The sequence below is a fragment of the Arachis stenosperma genome, chromosome 3 (genome assembly GCF_014773155.1).
Source record: "Arachis stenosperma cultivar V10309 chromosome 3, arast.V10309.gnm1.PFL2, whole genome shotgun sequence".
Lineage (NCBI taxonomy): Eukaryota > Viridiplantae > Streptophyta > Magnoliopsida > Fabales > Fabaceae > Arachis > Arachis stenosperma.
The window spans coordinates 25,332,573-25,352,669 of NC_080379.1; the positions used below are offsets into that span (position 1 = coordinate 25,332,573).

General features: G+C 39.7%; 1 protein-coding gene across 1 annotated transcript; it reads left to right on the plus strand.

The window, feature by feature from the left end:
• Positions 1-5,558: 5,558 nt before the first annotated feature.
• LOC130970621 (leucine-rich repeat extensin-like protein 4) lies at positions 5,559-6,916 on the plus strand. Its single transcript, XM_057896755.1, has one exon. The coding sequence runs from the start codon at positions 5,564-5,566 to the stop codon at positions 6,821-6,823; it is 1,260 nt and encodes a 419-aa protein (XP_057752738.1). The 5' UTR covers positions 5,559-5,563; the 3' UTR covers positions 6,824-6,916.
• The last annotated feature ends 13,181 nt before the right edge of the window (positions 6,917-20,097 follow it).

The window sequence follows — 20,097 nt, forward strand, 5'->3', positions numbered from 1 at the left end:
AAAAAAGTATTTACTCCTACTGAACTTGCGGTATACACATTCGTCTATAATATTTACCTCAAAACCAGATGTGATAATGACTTGATTAAACTTGTGATACCATTGACGGGAAGCTTGTTTGAAACCATAGATGGATTTTCTCCTTTCTCTGTTGGATCTCCTTAATGACACCTCTTGAGGTTATCGAGCTTGCTGTATGGGTTGGAATTGAGGAGGATTCTCATCATTTTCTTGTACTGTAGCAGTATCTTGAGCAACAACAATATTCTCATTGTTCTCTTGTATTGTAACTGGATCTACAGTGGGATTCTCATTTTACTCTTATACTATAACTGTATCTTGAACAACAATAGGCACAAAGACCTGATCATTGTCAGTTACAGAATCCTCATCAAAAGCAACATTCCTAATATTTCCTTTCCCCCCAAACTCAACATCCTCAAGAAATCTTGCATTTCCCGTTTCAAAAATAGACATTGATGCAGGATTGTAAAACTTATACCCCCGTGAGCGCTCAGCGTAACCAACAAAGTAGCAACTAATTATCCTTGAGTCCAATTTTCTTTCATGCGGCCTATAAGGTCGCGCCTCAACTGGACATCTCCAAATATGTAGATGCTTTATACTGGGCCTTTTTCCAGTCCAAATTTTATATGGGGTTTTGTTAACTGCTTTGCTTGGCACCCTATTAAGGAAGTACATTGCGGTCTTTAAGGCTTCTCCCCAGAGTGATTCAGACAAGGAAGAATGACTAATCATACTTCTCACCATGTTCTTAAAAGTTCGGTTCTTTCGCTCTGCAACACCATTCATGCTAGGTTTGCATGACATCGTGTATTACGGAACAATACCACACTCCTCTAGGAAAAGAGCAAAAGGCCCGGGACATTGCTCACCTGAACCATCATATCTTCTGTAGTATTCACCACCACGATCAGATTTGACAGCTTTAATTTTCTTTCCAAGTTGAAGTTCAACTTCAGCTTTGAAAGACTTGAAAACATCCAAGACTTGGGACTTTTCATGAATTAAATATAGATACCCGTAACGAGAGTAATCATCTATGAACGTAATAAAGTACCGTTGTCTATTCCAAGAGACAGTAGGGAATAGGCCACATATATCGGTATGTATTAGTTCTAAGACATCTTTAGCTCTCTCGGCACCTAATTTCCTTTCGTTTGTCCTTTTCCCCTTTATGCACTCAATGCAGACTTCAAATTTCGCCAAATTTAGGGGTCCGAGAATTCCATCCGACACGAGCCTCTGAATTCTCTGTTTAGATATGTGGCCTAGACATTTGTGCCATAATGATGCCGAATTCTCATTTAGTTTTTGTTTTGTACCTATTTGCAGTATTTCATTATTATAGGAATTTAAGTCAAGCCTATATAGATTATCCACCAAATGACCAAAGCAAATATTATTCGAATTATAAAAGAGATTGACTTTATTGTCTCCGAACGAACAAAAATATCCTGATTTGTCCAAACGAAAAATAGAAACCAAATTCCGTCTAAAATGACGGTACATAAAATGTCTCTAATAAATCCAAGTAAAATTCACTCTTGGAACATAATCTAAAGGTTCCTATAGCTTCAACTGCAACTATATTTCCGTCTGCCACATAGATGTATCTTTCAGCATCACTTGGCGGTCGGCTCCACAGACAACCCTGCATAGTAATACTTACATGAGTAGTAGCAGCAGAATCTACCCACCAAGTATCAACAGGTGCATAACTTAAACTAGCTTCAGAACAAAAGAAAGTAAGAAATATACCATTCTTTACACGCCAGGTGGCATATTTGGTACAATCCTTCTTCATGTGTCCCACCTTCTTACAGAAGAAAAAAGTTGAAACTTGATCTTGTTTCTTAGCCTTTTCTGCTGAGAAGGCATATCCACAGTGGTATCACGCTTTCTTTTATACTGAGAAGATGACGCCATGTGAGCACTTTCAGTCTTATCTTGCTGTAGCCTCTCTTCTTCTTGCACACAGTGAGATATAAGCTCATTTAAGGACCAAGTGTCCTTCAGAGTGTTATAACTCACTTTGAATTGCCCAAAGTGTGCAGGAAGGGAAATCAAAATGAAATGCACGAGTAAATCTTCAGACAACTCTAACTTTAGTGCTTTCAATTTTGAAGCAAGATGAGACATTTCTATAATGTACTCCCTTATGTTTCTTTTACCTTTATACCTCATGGAGACAAGTTTTCTCAAAAGACTACTTGCCTCCACCTTTTTATTCTTAGTAAAGAATTTTTCAACATCCTTTAGGAACTGTTTGGCATCTTTATCCTCAGTAATTGAGTTCCGAAACGCTTCAGGAATTGAGCGTTTCATGATCATAATGCTCATTGGATTGGATCTTTCTCACTTCTCTATTTTAACCTCATTGAGATTTTTCGGAGTGGAAGTGGGTTTCTCCTCTCAAAGAGCTATATCTAGATCCATACAACCGAGGACAATCTCCACGATATCTTTCCAAACTTTAAAGTTTGAACGATTCAGCATAGGAATACTGCTAATTTGTGCAGAAACATTGGTAGCTAAAGCCATAGTTTCTGGATTAGAAAAAAAAGAACATGCAGTAAACATTAGTTAAATAATGGGAAAAATCCATATTGAGATATCTAGAACAACATTAATTTTCAATCTTTGGATAGAAAATTTAACTTTAAGTGATACTCTCATCGCAGTAATCAAATATTGTCAAAATTCCTGTCACACATTAAGCCTTTCTTTGGACCGACTTAATGCGCACATGGAAACTTAAACTTTGCAACCTATTTATTACCGCATATATTTTCTATTAATTGGCCAAACAATAACCTTCCTTTGGGCCAATTATTAACCGCATAATTAATAAAAAATAAACAGAAGTGTGTAATGTTTATTATTTGGCCAAACAATAAACTTTTTTTGGGCCGATTATTGTCCGCATAAATAATAAGTATTACTTTATTTTTAATTAATTACCCAAATATATATTTACTATCAATATGTGTATGTAATTCGACCAAATACAGACTTTTTTTTTGCCGACCAATATTCGCATGAATTACATTATGTATTTGAAGGAAAGCCTTCAAGCAACTATCGTCTATTGAATTGTTTCCGTTATGCGAGATATATGTGCATCGAACTGCCTCTTTTTATACATTATGTAGTTATTAAAGTTGAAAATTTAAAATTTTTTACTAGTAATAATTTTATCCGTGCTAAAAAATGACATATTAACTAAATCCTTTAATATAAAGCAATGCTAAGTTACTGATAAAATTTATCAATTTTAACTAATATTTATAATACTAAATTCCAAAGTCTAAACCACAAAAAAAATTAAATCCTAATAGTATAAAAATAAGGTGTTAGATTCAAAATATTACGTAATATTGCTAAAAGAATGTTGCCCTGTAACATTTCTCTTTATTATAAGTTATAGATTATGCAAAGATACATATTTCATAAATCATAACTGATGCCATCATAAGTTATTCATCGTACTTCAGTTTGTGGTATGAAGTCTATCCAATGCTCATTACTGCATAATCTTAACCAATATATTCATTTGAAAGATACATTCAACTAGTTCAAGCATTAATTTGAAGATGTAACACACTAACTGCCAAGAATTCAGAAGCATGAAGTAAACAAAATAAAATCAAAGTAATCATTTTATTTGCTCCAATGCAAGATTTTCAAGAAACAAACTTGAATAAGAGGTAGTTGCCACTTAGGACTATGAATAGTGGAATCCAATTGGTGGACAAAAATTCTTCATTATCCCTTGGTTTTAAAGAAACCCCATTGTTTTTGTTTTGTCTCTCTTTTGCTCTCTTCCACTCTCTAAGAGAGTGTCCTTCTCCAGCTCCACTCAAACAACTTGGAAGGAGGTAAGTCCTTATAATGCGCATGGTCAAGTTTCCAAGGTCATGTGCAAATGGCATCAATAACACTATTGACTTTGCATAAAAGTACAAGCCGTTTGTGTCATCCTATTAAACTATAACTTTTGCTAATAAGTGCCAACATTCTTTTTATAAGAAAAAAAAAATTCAATAAATACATAACATTGGTTTGAAATTTTAAGTTTTTGGATTTTCAATTTAAAAAAATCTTATTTAACACCTCAACTAGTATTTAAACTACTTGTTAACTAAATCTTTAAACTATTGTAAGTTTATAGAGAAAAGTATTTAATTAAATTGTGATTTATCTATTCATAAATGAGTAAATATATATATAAGAAATTAAGTAGGTCTAATTTACTCTATAAATTAGTTTAAAAGATAAGAGTTGTCTTACACTTATAAAAGGTATCAAGTTTTTAAACAGGTTTTGATACCATATAAAAAATCAAATGGACCTAATTTAAAAAATTAACTCAAAAAATAAAAGTTGTTTTATATTTATAAGAGCTATCAGACTTTTAATTTTAGATAATATAAAACTTGATAATATAATTCTTAAAAATATTATTAAGCATTCTCTAAAATACTAAATTAAATAAAAGTTACAAAGTCCAATATCTTGAAATCTTAAGAAGTAATTATACTTTTCTATTTTAATAGTTGGGAGGATATTTCGAAGTATCTATTAAAAAAATGAATTGTTTTTCTTCATAAATAAAAATGTATTTATCATAACAGAGATTAATGTGACTTCATGAATATATTAAATAGAATCCACTTAAATATTTTGAGGATAGAATAATTTCTAATTTCATCCTACACAGCATTAGGGATGGCAATACCACTCAAATATGCGGGTACCCACTCCGCATTGGGGCGAGTTTTAGCAAGGTGGGTTCTTGGAAGGGGCGGGGCGAAGTCGAGTTTAGGTAATATTCGCCCCTATCCGCCCCGCTATATATAATATATATCATTTTAATATATAATATGTATAATATATATAAAATAATTAGTAAATGATTAATAATATTGTATCATATTTAAATTTTTACTTTATTTTATATTATATATGTGATGATAGTTATATAAATTTTGAAATTTAATTTTATTTATTGGATTTTAATAATTATAGGAGCAGGTAGGGGTAGAACGGATCCCGTAGAGACGAGTTAGAGTTCAACGTTTTATTACCCACAGATAGAAGCGGAACAGGTTTTATGCGAGTTTTTGTACGGCGGGACGAGGTCGGGTAGAGCAAAAAAACCCGTCCCTACCCGCCCCGTTGCCACCCCTACATAGCATTTGTTGCATCTAGAAAACTCATTGGTAGAGAGTACTCTTCTAATCCCCCCACCCAACATTGGTTCCTAAATTTTTTTTGTCATGTGACATTAACGTTAAGCATCACTTTACTACTTCAGCAGGTGGTTGTGATATTGTTTGGACTATGGAATCTATGTTTTTTTTTTTCTCGCTTACCAATTTTAAATTTTTTATTGTACTAATTTAAACATGTTCAAGACGACATGATTAAACAATAAGACTATGACTTTTTACACTGAAAATGAAAGACCTTACTTCATTACATATATTGATTAAGTTATTAGTCATTTACCACCAATACGATAATCACACAAAGAAAAATGGCTTTGCTTTCATCTTCTTATTCTTCTTCTTTCACCACTTTTGCTCTATTCCTCTTTCTTCTACAATTATCTTGCTTCTTCAATAACCTTAATGCAAAGCATAGTGTGGCCAATAGTCACAACAGGCATGGCCACCATCACCACCACAACAACCAGAATCCCCCATTGAATCCGAGGCTTGATCGCGCCTTTCTTGCGCTGCAAGCATGGAAGAGTGTCATCTATTCCGACCCAAAAAACTTCACTGCCAATTGGGTAGGTCCTAGAGTTTGCAATTACACAGGTGTGTATTGTGCTCCATCACAAGATGACCCTAAAGTGACAGTTGTAGCAGGCATTGACCTTAACCACGGCGACATAGCCGGCTTCCTACCGGCCGAATTAGGCCTGCTTTCAGACCTTGCTCTGCTCCATCTCAACAGCAACCGCTTCTGCGGCATCCTCCCAAGAACACTAAGCAACCTCAGCCTCCTTCACGAGCTTGATCTTAGCAACAACAGATTTGTTGGACCTTTTCCAACGGTTGTTCTTTCCCTTCCTTCCCTCAGATACCTTGACATTCGGTTCAACGAATTCGAAGGCTCATTGCCTGTTGATCTCTTTAACAAAACCTTTGATGCAATATTTCTCAATAACAACCGTCTTAGCAGTTCCATCCCACGAAGCTTCGGCCGAATCTCGGCCTCTGTCCTGGTTTTCGCCAACAACAGATTCGGAGGCTGTCTTCCAGAAAGCATAGTGAACTTAGCTGAAACACTGGAAGAGCTTGTCATGATCAACACCAGTTTACAAGGTTGTTTGCCACAGCAAGTTGGATTTCTCTACAAATTAAGAGTATTTGATGTTAGTTTCAACAAAATTGTTGGCCCAATTCCTTATAGCCTTGCAGGGCTTTCTCATTTGGAGCAGCTCAATTTGGCACACAATATGATGACCGGCATAGTCCCTATGGGAGTTTGTGAGCTTCCCAACTTGGCGAATTTCACATTTTCTTATAACTTCTTCTGCGAGGAAGAGGGAATTTGCCGGAACTTGACATCTAAAAGAACTGTCTTTGATGATCGCCGCAACTGTTTGCCGGAGAAGCCGCTACAGAGGAGCAAGAAGGAGTGCAATGCTGTAAATCAGAACCCTGTTGATTGCATAAAACTTTGTTGTACCACAGAAGGTGGTTTTGGAAACAATGTCACAAATTCTAGCTCAATGCCAACAATGCCTATTTCTGCACCTCCTTTTATTGCACCAAGCCACCCATGATCTGAATTAGACAATCACTTAGTACATTGTTATTAATGGTGTGTTAAGTTGTTCATCTATGTGTTTATATAGTTGTGTCATATGCTCAGTTGTACTATCTTTTGATTTGTTTTTTTCTTTTTGCTTTCTTTGTTTTTAGGAGAATGTTGTATCTAGCATGTTTTCAGACTCTCTTTATGTGAATACTAGGTTCAAATTTCAAAAGGTAATGTTATTTGAAGGACATTACATTACATGCAGGAATTTGAAAAAAATTTTTTTTTTTTTACCTTATGAGAAAAGTGATCCATTTATGCTTTAAGAATGGATTAGTGTAGAATTGTTACTACTGTTAGTTTCCCAAGACATATCAATAAAAAGGGCAGATATAATCTTAGCATGTGTTAATCCCAGAAAATTTGGTATGCGAATGGAGGCCTCGACCCCAGCTTTTTTAAAAAAATTAATAGTAATAAGTTATTATGTATAATTTAATTTTTAAAAAAATTATTTAGTATTTAATCTAATATAAATAAAAATTCAGTCCAATTTAAATATTAATAATTTTTAATATTTAAAAAGTAAATAACAATATTAAAAAAAATTTTAAAAATATATTATTACTAATATTTTTAATTAAGTAAAAAATTTTAAATCTCATAAAGTGAATTCTTTTTCTTCTTGTGACCATCTTTTTTTATTCATTTGGTATTAATTCTCTTTGTTTCAACTGCTACAACTAAGAGATCTTTTTCAATTATGAATATTGTGAAAAATAACTCAGAAACAAAATGAAAGATGAATTTCTTGCTAATTATCTTTTAATTATATCGAAAAAAAAATTGCTGAAAAATTTGACATAAATTCTATTATCGATGAATTTTATTATATGAAGAATCGGCCACTTCATTAGTAAAAAATACACACATTTTTTGTACTTTAAAATATATTATCTATCGATATATTTTTGTAATATATTTTATACTATATAATTTTTTACATAATTTTTAATATTATATGTGTTATTGGCTCCCCATGGTAACATTTCTGGATCCGTCCCTGCTGGTACCATCAACATAATTTGCGATTTCACTGTTGTCTCTTGCTTATTTAACCCTCTCAAAATTCTAAGAGCATGTTCTTGGTCTCTATATTCTATTATGATCTTCAGTCCACATGAGTATGATGCTCCACAAGCACAGGTTGGGATTGGTTTGAACTCATCAAGTTCTTCCTAAATTCTCTTAAGTTTAGTAAAATATGCAGTGATGGATAGATCTCCCTATTTCATTGCAAACATCTCCTTTTGAAGATAAGCTATCCGAACAAATCACCTTCATAGAATCTGTCATAGAATATGTATTTAAGATCATTCCAGAATTCCGAAGTCACCTTACACCAAAGAACACTTTGAAGAATCTCTACGCTTAGGAAAGAATGCAACCATGATAGTACAAAGGTGTTGTATCTGTCTCAAGCTTCACAGGTTGAGTCCGTTTTTTTCAGGTTTCGGAATGGTTCCATCAATGAATCCAATCTTGTTCTTCGATTTGATGGATAGCCAAATCGATCTCGCCCATGAGTAATAAATTCGAGTTGTAAGAGGAGTTTGAGTTAGTAATAAACCTTGGCTTTCATTTGGATGGAGGTAGAAGGGACTTGTCTAGTCTTGAATCGGGTTTAATGTTGATATCCCTACTTGCGTTTGAAGGCTGGTGTTCTGAGGGTTACTTGAAACGTTGATTTGGGTCTGAATGTGAAGTCCAGATCCCTTAATATGGTAGCGTTCGACTTCTTTGGTGCCGAGATGCTGCATGTCCGAGTTCCTCATGAGGAGGTGGGGGTGGTACCTGCAAGAGACTTTGATGTTTAAGTTAGCAAGGGTTTTAAGCAAGTTTTAAGTAGAGTAGAACGTGAATTATACCTGGGAGTTTCAGTGTATTTATAGTAGAGTAGCTAACCACCTTTGTTGGAGTAATTCTATCTTTTCTAGATGTAGCGGAGAAATATCCGGAGGTAGTCACTCGTTTAAATCAAGTAGAACTGATCTCTTTGTTGATATCAAAGAGGTCGGGTTTATAATGAGGTCCACTTTTATTGGTGGACCTTTTGCGTTATTGGGCCTGGCTCTTATTTATTGGATTAAGGTATGAATAGTTGGCAAGTTAATTCATCAATCTCATGAGATTTTGTAAATCACTCACTGAAAATATTTGTAGTTACGAATTTTTTGGATTATCCGCTCCCGCTTCTCTATCTACCATGGATGTTGTAGAAATAAGGGACAAAGTTCACAATTTTCACTTAGTAATATTTGCAGCTCCTCCAAGTTTACCGCACCATGATAAAATTTGTTCTGAGCTGCAAATCTCTTGGTGAAAAATGAAGATTTTACCATGCAAGCTAAAAAAAAAGAGAGAGATGTGTCTACTCCATTAGTGAAAAAATCGCACCTTTACAAAGACTAAAGGTGGAGCTATATATAGCCAAAAAGAAAAAAAAAAGAAAAGACATAATACTAATTACCTCTTCATATTCTATACAGTTGTTACCTACTAATGTCATACAATACCCACTAAGCAGGGAGTACTAGTAGTACTCATACATTAATAAATTTTGAGTAAACTATCATTTTTACCTACAAAAATTGAAAATAATCTATCCATAGAAGACAAAAATTATCATTTGTACTCATAAAAAATAGATTTTTGCAAGTAAAATCCAAACCCTAAAAAATTAAATAAAATTTTCAAACTAGCCTTCTCTCCACTACTACTACCATTATCTCTCCTCCCCTCCCCCCCCCCCCTCTCTCAATTTTCTTAGTACCATCGTTTTGCCCTCCTCCTCAACCGTCATCCTAACCCCTTCGTCACACTCCCTCATCGGTGTCAGACGCGACTCAACAGCACCAACACCACCATCACCAGCATAATTATCTAACGCAAGCTCAGCCTCTGTCTATGCCGAAAAAAAACTCTAGATCTAAGGATGCTGCGATTATTGTGAGTGATTCGTTGGGATCTAAGGATGCCGCAGAGCGTCATGGTGGTCGATACTAATAGGTTGCTCCTTAGGGACCTTGAGAACAATGGCGAAGACTCCCCCGCCGCCAAGAAACTCAAATCGAAAAAGTTTCCTCTCAATTATGCTTTGTCTTCGCCACGGGCCTTTTCTGCATCTACCTCACCATGCCCGCCTCCAAGTTTGGCCGCATCAAGTTCTCACGCACCCTCTCCGATCTTCTCCTTAAGTAAATAAAGATCTCTCTTTTCATTATTATGTTATCATCTTCATAGATTTATTTGAATCAAATTAACATTAGATGAACATAGCATCAGATTAGTTGGAATATTAGTGATTTAGATATGTGGGAGAAAGCCTTTTTTGTAAAGAAAAAAAAGAAAAGAAAAGAAAATTTTTGAATTTATTGTGTTGTTTTGAGTGCAAAAATGTGTTTGAATCTTTTTGTGTTACTGAATTTGATGGATGAAACAATAGAGGAGGCGACAGGGTTGGAGCTTCGGAAGGTGAGGGGGAAGCGGAGCTTGCGATTGAAATCGGGGTCAAAGAGGTGGAGGGAAGAGGAAGGGTGGCGATAGCGGTGGTAGTGATGATAATGGAGGCAATGATGGTGGTAGTTGGGAAGAAGAGTGGTGGTAGAATTTGGGATCGAAGTCGCTAAAAACATTTAGAGAGAGAGAGAGAGAAGAGAGAGATTATGATAATAGTAATAGAGAGAAGGATAGTTTAAAAATTTTATTTTATTTTTTAAAATTTTGATAATTTTGTTTGTAAAAATCTATTTTTGATAAGTACAAATAATAATATCTATCTTCTATAAATAGATGTGTCAGTATTTTCAATTTTCATAAATACAAATGGTAGTTTACTCATAATTTGACATGTCCAGCATTTTGTTTTTAAAACCTTAATGTATCATTTTTCTTGCAGAATGTAACTGGTATAGAAAAGCTTTATGTTAACTATTGTATCTTTCGAGCTATTATTCTGCAGTCTGAATTGTGAATACCATCTTTTGAATATAATGTTCTTTCATACTCCATGAAGTAAAATTTATTTTGCTCCATAGAATATTCTCATTCATTCATTTCAAATAAATGAAATTGATGGGAAAAAATAATTTTACATCCTGGAGTAAATAAAAATTTAAGAATTTTTCAAACTTTATTGAATATTCACTATTCAAACTGCATATGTAAGAAAAACATTATATTTGATATCAAAAACCATTGCGATATTAACTTACACGTGCATCTTTCAAGAAATTCACTGTAGGTATACTGTAGACGTTTTTTACAAAGGAGTAAACAGATAAATCTATTTTATATGTATCAAAATAAATACCATGTTTTCTATTGCAATGAAGTATTGTTTGGAATTTTAAATATGACATTACATCAAGTAAAATGGTTCCAAATTTCACTTCTCAATGAAATCGTTCTCATTTTTAGAGACAATTTTATTTTTATAGATAATCAATTAAATTTTGTTATTTTGTACAAATTTAATAAATTAAAATAATTTTTATAACATATAATCTCACAAATACTAATGTATATTTTGTAAGGCGTAAAATAAATTAAACTGAAATCAAATATTAAAATTATTCTTATTGTTAAAAAATAATATCTCATCTATGTTATCTATTGTCGCGTCAATTTTTTTGCGAAGTTTGTAATTTTTATAGATTTTTGAATTTGTTTTTTTTATATCTCTTCTCATTTAATAGTCTTTACTATCATTATCTCTTAATTAATAATAAATTTATTATTAGGCTATTTTCTAAAAAAATTATCATATTATTTATTTATCATTAATTCTATGAATTAAAATATTAGTCTATTATTCAATTTTTATTATATTATAGATCAAATACTTTATGATACAGAACGAAATTCAAAATAAGATAAAAAAAATCAAAGAAAATGATTTCTCTAGTTTAATTTGATTTTTTTATGCACTCTACTTCTGTTGTTCACACCCAAATTTTTTAAAGAAATTCAAAAAAAATTCATTTATAAAAGTTGATTCAGAAAAAGTAACAAAGAATCTTTAAAGAGGTCCCTAGCAGATTAGCCTAAAAATAGACTAAATTTTTTTAGATATCTAATTTGAATTAAATCTCCTAAAGATAACTTAATTTAATCAGATTTGATCTTTATTAGATTAGATCAAATTTGATTTAAATTTAAACTTTCAAAAAATATTATTAAGCAAATTAGAACTAAATCAAATCTTCTAACAAACCCTAACAACAAAACAAACTAACATAGACTAAAAAGTCCTCTAAACACATATCATTCTCCCCCTCTACAAAAAAAAAAAATCGTCTTCGAATCTTGTTCAATCACTTTTGAAAAACAATCTAGCAACTGAGTCTAATGTGCATGCCTTTTGTTTAAGATTGGCCTGAACTATCAAATTCAAAACAAACTGCACTTTGTGGTATTTTGAATACGTGAGACATATTCCATGTTGCCCGCTCACTATAAAATGGAATTGGTTGTCCTTCACTCTTTCTATCCATATTAATTCCTTCAAAATTCACCAATAGATCAGCAAAACTTTTAAAATCGGACATGTACACACTAGACAATGCATGGTTAGATATACGAGAAACTGGAGATTTTTTGAATATCATAGACACTAATGCACTCTTGTCTAAACTATAACTTTCAAAATTTCTCTCACAAGTGTATTTATTTCTCTCAGTTTCTTTTTTTTCTCAATGACTCCTCTCTCTCACTATTCTCTGACTTTTTCTCAAAATCCTCTCTTTCACTCATTGATTCTTTTCACTCAAACACTTACTCTTTTTCTCAATTTCTTCTTCTCTCATTCTTTTTCTTTTCTCTCTTGTTTTTTAAATTACTCGCATTCCAAAAATCTCTTTGAGAACTTTTGCACCTTTTGTTCCTCTAAGTACTTATCTACATCTACAGTATACTCAACAAATTCTTTTATTATTGGCTGTGAAGTAGAATTAAAGATAGGATTAGAAAAAGTCTATTGATGTCGATTTATAATATTCTTCTTGAAATCTACAATAGTAAATTTTGCCGTATCCTCAAACTTTGCTCCTTTAGAACCCTGTGTAGAATTGGAGTCTGAAGAGTGCCAAGTTGCCATAAATTGTTGTTGCGCCTTCATCTTAATTGTCAAATGGACTAAATCCTCTTTGTTATATAATGATAAAGTTCGACCTTATTTGTAATTTTTTTGTTTAATCCAATAAAAAATTTTTTCATAAGAACTTTAGGATCCTTTTCAATGTTAACCTTGCACATCAAATATAACAACTCCTTATGGTACTTTTTTTACTGATCTTGAACCTTGTTTTAACTGACGAAGCTTTTTAAAAAACTCTGGTCCGATGATGGCACACACCGATTTTTTATGATGTATGATGATGGTTAGGTCACTTGTGTTTACATTCATAATTAGTTTTTACCCTCAATTAACTCCCCACTGTTGCTTTTTACTACTCTTGAAAATCATTTTACTGTTGCACTTGTTACGGCCTGGCCCAAAAACCGCACGGGTCGGTCCGACCCGATCTCTACCCGACCCGGTCACGTGCCCTCTAACCGACCCGGACACGCGTCCTGTACGGCTCACACGCGGCTGCAGGACAACGTCCTCGGAAATATGGGCCTGTCCTCGTCTTGGGGCCCACTACTGACATGTATATAAGGGGAAGATTGGCTCTTCCCCCGAGGTACGTCACTTTCCACATCACTCCCCCTGCTTGTACGATTTCTGACTTAGGCGTCGGAGTGTCTTTGCAGGTGGCACCCCCCCTCGTCCATTCACCAGGTCAAGCGCTCGTCAGCTCGCCTAGCCCGCTACCAGTGCGACCCGAGCTAAGGCATCCTCGCCCCTTCACTTGCATACCCGACCTGTCCGGAACCCGATTACCGAACATTGGCGCCGTCTGTGGGGATTCCTTTGCCTGAATGGAAGTCGCGCCAGGTCCCGGCGACCGAGCTCGAGCAGCCGGAGTGGAGGGGGCAGCCTCCGTCGCCTCGCAAAGGGGAGGGCGGAGATCCCCCCAACGACACACGAGAACCCGACCATTCGGGGGAACGGGCGGCGATAGCGCCATAATAATGCAGGAGCTCCGCCACAGAGTCCAGAACCTGGAACGACAGCTGGCCGACCAGGAGCGAGATGGACAGTTCACCGATCCGAGCTATACCCCGTCTCCCGGGGAAGACGAGGAAGACTCTCACCAAAGCCGCCCGCGGCGCGTATCTGCATCCAGGACGGAAGCAGAGAGCACGCGGGAGGAGTCACCCATTCCGAGAAGACGGAATGACACAGTCATCTACTCTCGTGGCAGGCAATCCCGCCGAGCAGCAAGAGGTCGTGAAGACGGAGAAGGGAGAACTGGGAGAACACGACAACCCGTGATAATGGGCGTCACACCCTTCCACCGATCTATACTCGAGGTCCGGTTGCCGAAACACTTCGACAAACCAACGGACATGAGATACGACGGAACTCAAGACCCTCTGGAACACCTCACGGCCTTTGAGGCCAGGATGAATCTAGAGGGAGTAGGGGACGAAGTGAGATGCCGCGCCTTCCCGGTAACACTAGCAGGGCCAGCGATCAGATGGTTTAACGGCCTCCCGCAAAGTTCCATCTACAGTTTTTCAGACATCAGTCGTGCATTCCTGGCCCAATTTACAACGCGGATCGCGAAGGCTAAGCACCCCATCAACCTTCTGGGGATAACCCAGAGACAATGAGAATCGACAAGGAAGTACTTGGATCGGTTCAACGACGAATGCTTGGAAATTGACGGCTTAACCGACTCGGTGGCCAGTCTTTGCCTAACGAACGGCCTCCTCAACGAGAACTTCCGGAAACACCTCACCACGAAACCAGTTTGGACGATGCATGAAATCCAAACAGTGGCCAAGGAGTATATAAACGACGAGGAAGTCAGCCGAGTCGTGGCTGCCAATAAACGGCAGTCCGGTTACAGCCAAGCACGGCAGCCCGTCGACGGAGAGAGAGCAAAGGAAAAAGCTAGGGAAGAGGCGTCAAACAGGGCACCTCGACCGTTCCCCAGGGTCGGGAAATTCAATAATTACACCCCACTCACTCTCCCCATCGTGGAGGTCTACCAACAGATAGCGGAGAAGGGAATCCTTCCGAAGCCCCGAGCACTTAAGGACCAAACAGGAGGAAACAAGAACCTTTACTGTGATTACCACAAGGGGTATGGCCATCAAACACAGGACTGTTTCAACCTGAAGGATGCACTAGAACAGGCGATAAGGGAAGGAAAGCTAGCCGCGTTCTCCCATCTCATCAGGGAGCCGAGAAGGCGTTATCGCGATCAAGATGAGGAAGCCAAGGCGCGCTCGACCAGGCGGCGGCAGGAACCCGAAGGCGGGGACCATGGCCTCACCGTGATAAACGTAGTAACGGCAAAGAACGCCGCACCAAAATCCCGGTCGGCACACAAGAAGGACGCCAAGGTTTTGGCGATCTCATCTCCACCCGTGCAGAGTACCAAGAAACCTCCGTCCATTTCTTTCGGCCCAGAAGATCAATGGTTCAGCGACGCCCCGGAAAACCCTCCTATGGTCATAACGGCCAGAGTGGGAACCGGCCTCGTCAAACGGATCCTTATCGACACCGGGGCTGATTCAAACATCATGTTCCGCAACGTGTTCGACGCACTGGGGCTGAAGGATGCCGACCTGACGACCCACCAGCACGGGGTTATCGGGTTAGGCGATCACTTCATCAAACCAGACGGAGTCATTTCCCTACCGATCTCGGTAGGACAGTTGCAAGGCCGAAGATCGGCGATGGCCGAATTCGTGATCCTCCGAGACTCCACAGCCTACAACATCATCTTGGGAAGAAAGACAATCAATGACGTCGAAGCCATAATCAACACCAAGCTACTAGTTATGAAGTTCGTCACCGATGATGGATCCATAGGGACCATAAGAGGAGACCTCGAGACGGCGGTCGCTTGTGACAACGCCAGCCTTTCCCTCAGAAAGAAGTCCAAGGAAGCATCTGGCGTATTCCTAGCCGACCTCGATGCCAGAGTAGAAGACAACCCGAGGCCGGAACCAGAAGGGGACCTGGAGAAATTTAGCATCGGTGACGAAGGGGAAAAATTCACGTTCGTTAACAAGAACCTCCCACATGAGTTGAAGAAGCCTTTGATTGAAATGATAAGGGCCAACAAGGACCTGTTTGCATGGACGCCAGCCGACATGCCGGGCATCGATCCACAAATCATTTCACATCACCTAGCCGTCAAGCCGGAAGCACGACCAGTGGCTCAGCGAAGGAGAAAGATGTCGGCGGAAAGAGCAGAGGAGGTAGCCAAGCAAACGGCCGGCCTCCTAGAGGCAGGCTTCATACGAGAAGTGGACTACTCGACGTGGCTCTCAAATGTGGTATTGGTGAAAAAACACAATGGCAGATGGAGAATGTGCGTGGACTACTCTGACCTTAACAAAGCATGCCCCAAAGATTGCTTCCCCCTCCCCAACATAGATGCACTCGTCGACGCCGCGGCGGGGTACCGGTATCTGAGTTTCATGGACGCCTACTCCGGTTACAATCAGATACCGATGCACCGACCAGACGAAGACAAAACGGCGTTCATAACGCCAGGAGGAACTTTCTGCCACAAAGTAATGCCGTTTGGCTTGAAAAATGCAGGGGCGACATATCAAAGGCTGATGAACAGAATATTCCACGACATCATAGGGAAAACGGTCGAAGTTTATGTGGACGACATCCTGGCAAAAACAACACGACCTGACGACCTCCTGAACGACCTGGCAACTGTGTTTGCGTCCCTCCGTCAACACGGTATGAGGCTGAACCCCCTCAAGTGCGCCTTCGCCATGGAAGCCGGCAAGTTTCTGGGATTTATGATAACTCAGAGAGGGGTAGAAGCCAACCCGGAGAAATGCCAGGCAATACTTCAGATGAAGAGCCCGGGCTGTGTCAAGGACGTCCAGAGGTTGGCAGGGCGATTGACATCACTTTCCCGGTTTCTCGGGGCCTCGGCGACAAAGGCCCTGCCATTCTTCAATCTCATGAAGAAAGGGATGACGTTTGAGTGGACACCCGCGTGCGAAGAAGCCTTTCAACACTTCAAGGAAATCTTAGTGGCACCTCCTGTCCTCGCGAAGCCAAGGGACGGGGAACCACTGTACCTGTACCTCGCTATAACAAGCGAAGCCCTGGCCGCAGTTCTAGTGCGGGAAGACGGGAGGACCCAACAACCGGTCTACTTCATAAGCAGGGCCCTACAAGGAGCAGAGTTAAGATATAGCAAGTTGGAAAAGCTAGCCTTAGCACTCCTGACTTCCTCGAGAAGGTTAAAACAGTACTTCCAGAGTCACCAAGTGGTCGTCAGAACGGACCAAGGGATCCGGCAAGTTCTCCAAAAACCCGACCTGGCGGGAAGAATGATGACTTGATCCATCGAACTCTCTCAATATGACATACTATACGAGCCCCGGCAAGCCATCAAGGCGCAGGCCATGGCGGATTTTTTGGTTGAAGTAACAGGAGACCCAGGCGAAGACATGGGTACACGGTGGAAGCTCCATGTGGACGGAGCCTCCAACCAGACCTTCGGAGGAGCCGGGATCATCCTAGAAAGTCCAAACGGGGTCGTATACGAACAGTCGGTCAGATTCGAGTTTCCCATCTCGAACAACCAAGCAAAATACGAAGCCCTCATAGGAGGCCTGACCCTAGCAACAGAGGTCGGCGCAAAAAGGCTGGAAGTATGCAGCGATTCCCAAGTCGTCACTTCCCAAGTAAACGGCAGCTATCAAGCCAAGGACCCCTTGTTGCAGAAGTACTTGGAAAAGGTCAAAAGTTTGAGCCAAAAGTTCGACGAGGTCACGGTCCAGCATGTACCCAGAGAAAGGAACACACGAGCAGACCTCCTATCAAAATTGGCCAGCACGAAGCCAGGGGAGGGAAACCGGTCTCTCATCCAAGGCATGACAAGGGAACCTGCAATTGCACGACACATAACAACCCTAAGTTCTTCATGGCTAGACCCCATCACCAACTACCTAGAACACGGCCAACTCCCTGGTGACGAAAAGGAGGCGGTGAAATTAAGGAGAGAAGCGGCCAAATACGCCGTCATCCAAGGACAGCTGTTCAGAAAAGGGCTTAGCCAACCCCTACTGAAGTGCCTACACCCCGACCAAACGGACTACGTCCTCAGGGAAGTCCACGAGGGCTGCTGTGGGCACCACATCGGAGGAAGAGCCCTAGCAAGGAAGTTGATCCGAGCGGGGTACTACTGGCCGTCGATGATGACAGATTCCAAAGAGTTTGTCCAGCAGTGCATAAAGTGCCAACAGAACGCCAACTTTGCCAAGGCACCGGCAAACGAATTGAGCTTGCTGACGACTTCCCGGCCGTTCGCTCAGTGGGGAATCGACCTCTTAGGGCCCTTCCCTGTCGGCCCTGGGCAGGTCAAATATCTCATAGTGGCAATTGATTACTATACCAAGTGGATAGAAGCCGAACCATTGGCTAGCATATCCTCAGCCAATTGCAGAAAATTCATGTGGAGGCAGGTGATAACACGGTTCGGGATACCGGAAGTCGTCATCTCGGACAACGGCACACAATTTGCTGACAAAAAGTTCACAGAATTTCTCAACGGCCTAGGTATAAGGCAAAGGTTCTCTTCGGTAGAACACCCTCGGACGAACGGACAAGTGGAGTCCGCCAACAAGGTTATCCTTTCGGGGCTAAAGAAGAGGTTGGACAACAAAAAGGGTGCTTGGGCCGACGAGCTGGCATCGGTCCTCTGGTCTTATCGGACAACCGAGCAATCCTCCACCAAGGAAACCCCTTTCCGACTAACGTACGGGGTGGATGCAATAATACCCGTGGAGATCGGTGAACCGAGCCCGCGATTGCTTTTGAAAGGAGTAGAGGAAACTGTAGAAAAGGACCTGATTGATGAAGCCCGGGAAATGGCCCATTTGACGGAAACAGCGCTAAAACAAAGGATAGCCCTGCGCTACAACACCAAAGTGCTCAAGAGGGACTTTGAGCCTGACGACCTCGTCCTGAGACGGAATGATATCGGCCCACCGACCCCCGGAGAAGGCAAGTTAGCGGCGAACTGGGAAGGCCCTTACAGAGTAAAAAAGGTGATGGGAAAAGGAGCCTTTAAGTTAGAAAGGCTCGATGGCAAGGAGGTCCCGAGGACATGGAACGCGGACAACCTGAGAAGATTCTACTCCTAAAAGGCGGAACGACATGCCGGCTAATCTAGCTAAGTAGTCAATCCGTCATTTATAGTAACTTTCAAATCCTTTATGTGATTACCGAATAAGATATACTTGTGCAAATTCTCCACCATGTTCTATCTAAGTTTTTCAGATAAACCGTCCCATCGTGACTGACATCGACGTGCGATCCGGGACTGATCACCCCGGGAAGTCGTCAATCAACGTCATAACAAACAACTACACGAAAGGCCACGGGCCGCCAGTCTAAACAACTTCAAACCAAAAACGGTTAATAGGAACAATAACACGAGCAGGCGAGTAAACGACAAAGTATAAACCAATACGGTTAGAAATGATAACGCACTCAGACAAATAAAAAGCTTATCACGACAACATGGGCAAACGGCTAAAATGGTCATTAATCACAAGCCAAAATAAAACGGCTAAATTGTTCGCAAGCCAAAAACGGCCAAGACTAAAATAGTTTACAAGTCATAACAAAGCGACTGCACGAAAAGCTGTAAACAAAAAATTCACTTCTTGGGGACGTCGACAACCTTGCCATCAAGAATAACCTTGCGGACACCAATCGCCGACGTGTCGAACTCAGGAGCAACAACTTTAATTTGAGCTTTGAGGGCTTCCTCAGTACCCAAGATCGCAGCCTTGCCCTGCTTAACGACATCTTTATACTTCACCTTCCACGTTGCCAGCTCGGCCTCCGCGGCCTGCTTCTCTTTCTCGATCTCGGCCACACGCTTTTGCGCCGCACCGACCTGCTTCTCCAAAGCCATTTCACGCTCGACCAACCGTTTAACCGTCGCGTCCGACTCTTTCTGTTTCTTCTCAGCAGCTGTTGCCTTCTGTTCGGCGGCGGTAGCTTTCTGCTCGGCAGCGGTGGCTTTCTTCTCGGCAGCATCCAGTTTTTCCGAAGATTGAGTCAATTGCTCCCGGAGAGTTTCAACTTCACTTTTTAGTTCATTATTTGCTTTCCCAGCAGATTCCAAC